Source organism: Lactuca serriola, chromosome 9, assembly GCF_051521515.1.
Source record: "Lactuca serriola cultivar US96UC23 chromosome 9, Lser_US96UC23_V15, whole genome shotgun sequence".
Classification (NCBI taxonomy): domain Eukaryota; kingdom Viridiplantae; phylum Streptophyta; class Magnoliopsida; order Asterales; family Asteraceae; genus Lactuca; species Lactuca serriola.
The window spans coordinates 139,232,292-139,241,676 of record NC_136416.1 but is presented as its reverse complement, the minus strand read 5'-3'; the positions used below and the strand labels follow the sequence as shown (position 1 = coordinate 139,241,676).

Genomic DNA, 9,385 nt, shown 5'->3' with positions numbered 1-9,385 from the left:
CGTCGGGTTTCGGGTATCTTATCGGGTTTACAACAATTGATAACGAAATCTTTATTCTCTTTTAGGTTACCCCAATGTCTTATAAAATATACATGTTCTAACAACTCTTTTAAATTAAAAACATGATGCATCACTTTAATAAAATAAACTGGACGTTATATTAAAAATTATTTGATTTAAGTTTTGTTTAATACGTCAAAACACATAAAAATAATCATTAACACCAGATTGTTAATAACTAAAAAAATTGTCCACAATAAGTATTTTATATTTGAACGCGTACGATTAACAGCAAAAATTTTTAAGCATTATATATATATATATATATATATATATATATATATATATATATATATATATATATATATATAATCGGGGCGGGGTGGGGCGGGACGAGGATAACCCACTCCCTGCCCCGAACCCGATAACAACCCATTACCCGACCCAAAATGATCGGGTTTCGGGTTTCCCCATCGGGTTCGGGCTTTTTTGCCATCCCTATGATTATTTGTAGATGCACGGTTTGTGTTGAATTTTATAGTAGTACTAATGATATTTATTTTTATATAAAACAAAAAGTCATATTTAAAGACTCATTTTTCCTCTTTGCACGTAATCTTCAAAATCAATTTACTGGGCTTGGGTTAACTAATTTGGGTCCGAAACAGAATAATTCCAGGAACAGTTAATAAGCATCAGTTTTCTTCAGAAAAAACAGTTAAGGGACCAACTAAATGGGTGGTCATGTTCACTAGAATCAGAAACACGCATCAAGCCAAACCAAAATTGACTATGACATGTACACGACTTATTTGTCATGGATCTAATACCACATGCAAGTTATTAGAATCAAGCCAAAATAACTCCATAAACATTCATTCATGTTCGTTCATATAATACAAAACCAAGCTTAGTTCCAAAAACCAAAAAGTTTATGTAAGGCAAAAACAATACATATACAAACACAAGTGAAGAGTTTCAAGGTGCCTACTTACTTCCTTGATGAGCATTAACACACATCTTTAAATACATCCGTTTCATTAAATTTGGCAAACATACCTTACCTTACTGGCAACCACTTTGAAACATATCAATGGTTTGCAACTGTAATGTGCTATTGATCATCATCTTCCCCTTACAACTTCATCAATTTCACTGTTTCAGAACATAACATAACATGTTCAAATACTTTGTCATCATCATCATCATCATCATGATGTTGTTTGCCTTAAAACTTCAATATTGTTTCACAACATAACATATTCGATACTTTTTCATCATCATCTTCTCCAGTTCCAATTCCAGAACATAACATATTCAATTACTCCATCATCAACATACTCAAATACTTCCTCATCATCCATCTTCCCCTTAAAAACTTCACCAGAAAAGTCAATCAATCTTCCAGCACAAATACAAAAAGTGCCATGTACAAGATTTCATCTAACCTTACCTCCCCATCCAAAGACCCTCACCTAAGCAATGAAATTTTTTTGTCAAAATAGAAATTAACACTTGAATTCATTCCGCGATGTATAGGACATATTATGTAACATCAGCAACCAAGATCTTCAATTTTGTTGTTTGTTCCAACTTAGGGTTCGATTGTTGGGTGGGTGGGTATTTATCTATGTCCAGCTGTCGAGGTATACAGATAGATGGATGGATGGCTTGGAAAATAAAGTAAAGATCAAGATCCATAGATAGATAGACCTTGTTTTCAAAGCAACTATTTCTCTACAGATACAACCTAAAGGGATTTCATTCCAGCATGTTTGACCTGGATCTAGTCAAACAATATTTCTAGAGTGAATGAAACTTGAGAAAATCAACAGACAGTTGGCCACTAATGGCCAGTAAATTTGACAATTGTGGATCTTGAAAGAAAAAACTAAGTGCGATTGACTGTGTAACCTCCTAAACCTAATAAAACTAAAAACAGGGTGTTTGTTTCGTTGATTTTTTTAGTGGTGTGGGTGTGGGGCTACCATTCGAATTCAGGGGTGGGTGTGGGGGATGTTGTCTCGGGGAGAGTAATAGTAACGGGGTGCCATCCAGATTGATGAGGTATGATCCATTTTTTTGCTGTGACAGCCAAGTTTAGAATCTGAAGTATGTCACCCAAGGCAGTATCTTTTAGGCATGTATTCTTTATAATAGTTGCAGCATCGTATCTATTTATTTGCATAAAAAACAACTTGTCAGATACCTTTCTACTTCCATTTCTTCATATTATTTACAAAAATAACAAAATAAACATAACAGTAGACAATTACACAATTAGAGATCACCTGCATTGAGAAGCTGCAATTGCAGATCGACCAGAAGGAGTTGATAAATATTTCTCAAGTTCATCCCACGTAGCTTTGGAGTGATCTTTATAATTATTTCCTATAGGGTTCACACACCTCCATAGTTTCTCATTTTTACCAACAAAAAAAGGTAACTTCCCTAGATTCTGTTTCACTACCAGCTGCTGCTTCACAGCACTCTCTAACGCCTTTTTAACATCAATATTCCGTTGCTTTGAAATATTCCCATAACGAATGCAAAAAATAATATTCTCTTCAGTAGGCATAATCTTTTCACTTTTCAATGTACTCAAGGCAAGTAAAATCACCCCTATAAGCCCTTGCACGTATTCCGAAGGCTTCGGGCATCCAGGTGTCCCCCACACACCACTACCACTACTGTCCAATCCTGGTTGGACATCTGGACTTTTGTTCAAAGACTTATTCCCCCTTTTTTGTGGGCTGTTTGTGTAATTCGGCGGCTCGCCGGAGTTTTGTTTCGGCTGCCCGTTCCCGTTGCTGCCACCACCCGATGGTGGTGGTTTAGTCATTAAAGGATGGTGGTCGGAAAAATTAAGCTTAATAATATCGGGAGCAAATGGCGGTGTGGAGGAAGTAGAGGTGTATCCATTGGGCCTTGGCGGCATAAAATGAGGTGGAAAGAAACTTCCGGGAAGATTATTGGGCGGCTTTACAGGCGGTGGAGCGTGAGGTTGGTAGCTAGTGTTGTTCCATGAATAATCTTGACCAATAGGAATGTGATTTGGGTTTGGTCCGGTTGTAGGGGTACGAGCGTAAAATTGCTCATGGGTCTGGTTTTCTAACACCCCAATTGGTGGACTTAAAGTTCTTGAAATAACCGGTTGACTTTGGTTTTTCCTTAAAGGCTTCCCTTTTTGTTTACTATCATTTGATCTTCTTATTTCCAAACTTGAAAATTTCTGTAATCCCGGATGGGGGTTTGGATATATGTTGTTATCTAAAGGTTGATGCATCTGATTCTGAGTTGACTCGGGAGCCGGAGTATGTAGTGAGTTAGGAGGTGGAGTGTGGTTGTAGGTGGTATCAGGTGTGGGTGATTCACCGGTAGTTATTGGTGGACCTCCGGCCAAAAGACTGGTCCATAGCCATACACTTTTAGCAGCTGCAAGGAGGGAAATGGAAGCTTTCTGAGGTTGAGCTAAAAGAATGTTGTATTTCCTCATTCTTAATTGATGTAATGCATTTGAGAAATCCCGATCACCAGAAATTAACAGATAATTGCATGGGGCAGGGTTATCTACTGCCCAAAATAACATGTCTACCAAAATTTTCTTGTCACTTGCATCTTTCACACCTGATCATTAAAAAAAAGTTTAATTAAGATAGGTAGGGACTATCATGTAAATAACAATAGATCAGGCATACAGAAAAAAGAAAAAGGGTTTAATGCAATATAAATAGATTCAATATGTTCATTTGTGTACTTCCATAGTTTTCATACCCAACTTTGATCAAATTTAGAATATTCCCTTCATTCAAAAACAAATGCAATGTTTGATTTAATACATAATTTTACAACATAGTTTGATTGTACAAATAAGAGGGAAAAAAATGAAGAAAACATATGAACCAAAATCAATGGCACCAATATCTTGTGGTGATTGCTGGCGATAAAAAAAAAAGTAAATTGAATTAAAAACTTAGCCTAAAATGCAAAAGAAAATCGTTGCAAATCATCTAGTGTATTAACAACCAACATGTTTTCGAAAAACAATGAACATCAAAGGTATAAGATCAACCCTAAAAATCAACAATAATAACTTGCCAAAGCATAGTCATCTAAATCCAAATATACAAAATTCAAAAAGATAATTTTGGAAAAGCAAATGATAACTGCATTTTCTTTGAGCATGAATCATTTAGAAGCATTAGAACTGTCAAATTTTTATTTGTTCAGAATAGATGACAAATATTAGTACAGACATCAACACTGACCACATGCTTCATCTACAAATTGCCAAAAAATACATCAAAAAGGCCTTTGGCACACTGAATCCACAGATCTAACCTTGAATTAAAACAAATAACCAATATCAGGGCTCATAAGCTCAATTCGCCATGATCCGTTCAGTGCAACACTCTAACTAAGAAAAGTCAACTTAAAAAACTATTTTTTCCTTAAATATTAGTATGTATTTGAATAAATATAGTATACGTATACTTAATACTTCGTGTTAGGGTTTATGAACTCGGTTTTCAACACAATCTGATAATTTAAAGCAAGGAAAACAAACACAATTATCATTTCCAGTTGAAAATGATACTAGACTACGTTTCATAGAATTATGCATGTGATGTAATATGAGTATATACCGGCGGGCACGTGATTCAAGGCGATGCCGGTACTGTTGAGACCTTGCTGAACGGAGGCAGGGATCCGATTGGTGTCGCCGTAGGCGGATATCGATACTGGCCCACAGTAGTTCATATTAACTAAAGCGGAACTTATATTCTGAGCGATCGAATGAGGTTCACAGCCTTTAGGCACTTGACAGTTCTCTATGTCCCACCAGACCGATATCTTCGCCTTCGCGTACTGCTGTTCTGCTGCTCCTCCTGCCATCGTTGCAACACCGTTATTTCCACCAGATCCGCTCATACAGTCGCCGGAAACTTAGATGGCGCACGATAGCAGACGACCCTTTTTTTTTGTTTTTTCTTTATGTCTGAAAGTTTGAAGGTTAAGTGGATGAGAGAAGATCGTCTGTGCGAGAGGATTAGGATTTAGGAGAGAGGCGGACCATCTTAAAACCCATGGATCCCCACGTCAGACTACGTGTGAAATTACGGACATACCCCCAGTGGCTTTGGTGTGTACGACGGGGTCGTCCAGATCGATGATGCCTTGTCTTTCGGAAGAGTGTTGCCACGATACTTGCAATTACTGAAATGGCCCTGAAGATTCTTGGAGTGTTTGAGGGGGTCGTCCATCACGACCCTCCTCCTCGTCGACTTGGGCGAGACTTGGAAATTGGAATCAAATCCTTTTTCTTCGCAATGAAACAATGGCCATTTAATTTTTGGAAAACTTTACTCATACGTCTACAAATAATATATTTTTCACATTCGGATAAATATATCAAAATCATGATTGATCTTTAATTTTTAGATCGATTAAGGAATTTAAACTTAGAGAAATTTTGTTATATTAACATTATTACTCCTTGCATATTCGGGTAAATATATAAAAATCATGATTGATCTTTTTGATCAATTAGTTCGTTTAAACTTGAGAAATCTTTTTAAAATAATTATTACCTTATATTTCATGTTAAATACAGTTGTGTTGATTATGAGTTAATGTTTTATGATCTATAATGACATTTTAATGACATGACACATAACATGTCATATTATTATTATCATTATTAATTATTATTAGACTACGATGAATATATTTCTAACCTTATAATATAAAAAATGATGTTATTTCATGGTCATATCAACATCATTTAATCGCCACTTATCTTAGGAAATATTCACCACTTCATAAACTTAAAATAATTTATACCTTACTATTTATGTAATTAAAACAAATTTTCTTAGATTAAAATAAAATCATTTTACTAATTTAAAAAAATACAAAACATTAAAAAAATAAGTAATTGAAAATTACTTAAAAACCCGGAAAAATTTACTCTTCATCGTAATCATTGTTGGCATGTTGAGTGTTCCACATGTGTTCCATTAAATCTGGAATCTGGATGAAAGTGAATGTGCGTTTCTGGGGTTAAGTATTTCTAGAATTCTTGATATATATTTGTTGTTTCTAGGACTAAATGCGAATGAAGTATGCCATTTTTTTTAATGTTCCCTTAAGGTGTTGTGAAGAAGTGAACGGACCATCATGTCGTGTCGGATAACGAAGAGAGAGGCAGTGTTCATGCATCCTAACATACACCACATTGGCATAACGTGTTTCGCGTTACTTGTACATTGTATAGCCTTATGGGACTTACCTCCTACCTCCTCTTTTCCATTAATGGGATTTCGCTTTTGTGAATTTTGTGATATAATCCTACAAAAAATGTCTCAATGAAGATCTTGCATCATTGACAAATCTTTGAAGTTTGTGTCCTAAAAATGATTAAGATCTATTAGTATAATATAAGGGAACCTCTTGATAATGTTTTTGTGCAACTAGTGGCGGACTCAGAAAGTTATAGCATAGGTTGCATAATTTTTTAAGGGAAGCACTACTAGAAAAAATCTCATTTTCGACGACAGCATCTTTCACCAAAATCATCGCTAAAAGGATTTTATCAATAGATTTACATTAAATTTACACTTATTGGGACTTTATGACGGATTTCCAATGGATTTGTGATCTGACGGATTTTGTGATGAATTTTTGACGGATTTTGACAAATATACACAAAATTTTGCACTTAGTGGTAAATTTTTAGAGTTTGATTGTGCCACCCCTGGGAAACCTACTATGTCCACCCATGTATGCAGCGATTGTTCTTACGTTATCTTCTTGTAAGAGGCATCTAGGAGCTTAATAAGACTCTAGATAAATCTAAAGCTTAGACATTGTATTACACCTTCCATAGTCGATATTGTAACTTACAAAAAAACAAGGTTAAATTTTTCACTTTTAAAATAATATAACATCTGTTGTTAGTAAAGTTAAACCAGTTGTTCATAAACCATTATTCCAAAATCAAAGTCAATAAGAGGACAATACGGAATCTTGAATCATAAAATTGTTGATGTGTGTATACAGTCATGCTTTCGCCGCCCGATAAGTACTTGAAAAATATTTAATTTATAATTGTAAATACAAAGTTTAGTAAGTTCCCCAAAGTACCACATACAACACAACACGAATAAACAATTATGGGTTATCAGCAACCCTGAAGACTCCCCAAATTCTTAGTGGACAAACAGCACGCTCTGTGGGTTATCAGCAACCTTGGAGACTACCCAAAGTTTCAGCACACACAGCAACACATATCATAGTAACAAAAAATAGACTCAGATAGCCAACATACACACACAGATATATATATATATATATATATATATATATATATATATATATATATATATATATATATATATATATATATAGGTTCTATAGAAAACAAAAAAAAAAACCTAAAATCATAAAAATGTATAAAAAATACTTAGAGATCACAAATCTTTTTTTGAATTTATATATACAAAAATCGCTACTTTTTGCATTAAATTTGCTGAAAAAATTTTTGAAAAAAAACCAAAAAAAAAATTGATTTTTTTTTCTTCAGCGAATTGGTAAGAAAACCTGCGATTTTTTGGTAAAAAAAGTCAAGAAAAAGATTTGTGATCTCTAAGTATTTTTTTTATGCATTTTTATGATTTTATATATATATATATATATATATATATATATATATACACACACACTACCATACAGACAAGTATAGTGAGAAGACTCACTACTATCCTACAGGATAATCCAGTGGTTCGACATTGGTTCCTTCGACCCACTAGTATAAGGAGGAAACTCACATTGCACAGATGACTGATAGAATTCACACCTAAACTGTCGGAACTGGACTCCGCCTATTTATCACACCAAATAACGCTAATTAATAATTAAGGTATTTTTCTATGTTCAACTAGTCCCAAGCCAAGTCTAATCCATAATTTGGGGGAAAACCATTTTACCCCTTCTAAGACCCCAAACCCTCACAAATTGGCTAAAAGGCACACTTAATCAAAAGTCAACGAAAATCAATGGTCAACATTTTTGACCTTACGCACGGCGTACTCAAGCTCCACGTTGAGCATAGAGCACAAAGGTAGAAAGTGGGTTTGCAGCTGGCTTTGTTAGGCGTAGCCAAAGTTACACTTGGCATACTCGGCCTAAATCCAAACTCAACATACTCGGTCTAAATCCAACCTCAACTTTTAAGGTCTTAATCATTAAGACACTTTACCCAATTCTCATATCTAACTCTAAAAGACATTCTAATCCATAAAGTCTCAAACTTTATGCATTTGCATGGACAAAGAGAGCTTAATTCTAAAACTCTAACTTCTAACATCACCAAAAACTCCATAACTCATGCATAGATGAAAGGAATGGATCAAGATTGAATTTTTATGACACCATGCACTCTAAAACGTCTAAAATGACAACTTAAATGGTTTGGAGTAGTCTATACTCACAAAGACCAAGGTTTTAGGACAAAAAGCTCATAAAATCCAACACTAGCTAGATCTAACAAATGAATCATCAAGTATCAAACTTTATACCTTTTGGAGTAGAGAAAAGAAATGTAGGTTATGGATCCACAAGTCGGAGCTTCAACAATCAACAAGCTTGGACTTCTCTTTCTTCCAAAATGCACCCAAAACACATAAAAAGGATCAAGATTTGCTCCAGGGGCTAGGGTTTCGAGTTGGAGGCTCAAGAGGGTGGAGGCTGATGTTAGGAAGGATCCTAAAGGGTGGGTTAGAGTCCTTAAATAGGGATCATGTGACAACTTGAAATTTCTATCTTATAACCAACCCTACATTCAATCAAAGTCAAACCTACTGCTGCAAATTTTTAGTAGTTTTGGAGTCAGTTTGGGTGTTTTGATCTTAAATACATCAGAGGTAACCATAGGAAGTATACTCTAGAGTTAAATGTACAACACTTAAGTCTCAAAACTCCAAGAGTTTGGAGTTTACGACCATAACATGGAGTTTACGGCCGTAAACTCTAAGGTATAAATATGACACTTAGTCATTTTAGTCATTTTTACCATTTTCAAGCCTACAACTCATTCTCTCTCAAGTATCATCCAAGTTCTTCACTAGATCTTCAACTTAGTAAGTGTTTTCTTACTTGATTAGTTAATAAACTTCATTATCTAGTGTTTGCGTATGATTTCATCCATGAAATCTCTTCCTTTGATAGATATTCAAGTGTTCTTCATTTCACCAAGAACACACACTAGTGTTCTTGAGCCTTAAGCACCTTTACAAGCTTCTAAATTGTAAGTACTCCTTTCTTAGCTTCTTCTATGCTTCAATCAACTAGATTACACTTAGAAATCATCAAGAAAACAAGATCA

At 34.9% G+C, this 9,385-nt stretch overlaps 1 protein-coding gene across 1 annotated transcript; it reads right to left on the bottom strand.

The window, feature by feature from the left end:
* Window positions 1-840: 840 nt before the first annotated feature.
* LOC145072250 (Putative endonuclease or glycosyl hydrolase) lies at window positions 841-5,057 on the bottom strand. Its single transcript, XM_079018648.1, has 3 exons — window positions 4,647-5,057; window positions 2,292-3,627; window positions 841-2,174 (listed from the first exon to the last, which is right to left on the bottom strand). Exons 1-3 carry the CDS (start codon window positions 4,930-4,932, stop codon window positions 1,985-1,987), a joined length of 1,812 nt encoding a protein of 603 aa, XP_078874774.1. The 5' UTR covers window positions 4,933-5,057; the 3' UTR covers window positions 841-1,984.
* Between the last annotated feature and the right edge of the window lie 4,328 nt (window positions 5,058-9,385).

Coding starts and splice junctions, on each gene's coding strand:
- LOC145072250 (XM_079018648.1), bottom strand. CDS start 4,932: ATGAGCGGATCTGGTGGAAATAACGGTGTTGCAACGATGGCAGGAGGA. Junction 3,628..4,646: donor CTTGAATCACGTGCCCGCCG/GTATATACTCAT, acceptor TTTAATGATCAG/GTGTGAAAGATGCAAGTGAC. Junction 2,175..2,291: donor ATTGCAGCTTCTCAATGCAG/GTGATCTCTAAT, acceptor GCAAATAAATAG/ATACGATGCTGCAACTATTA.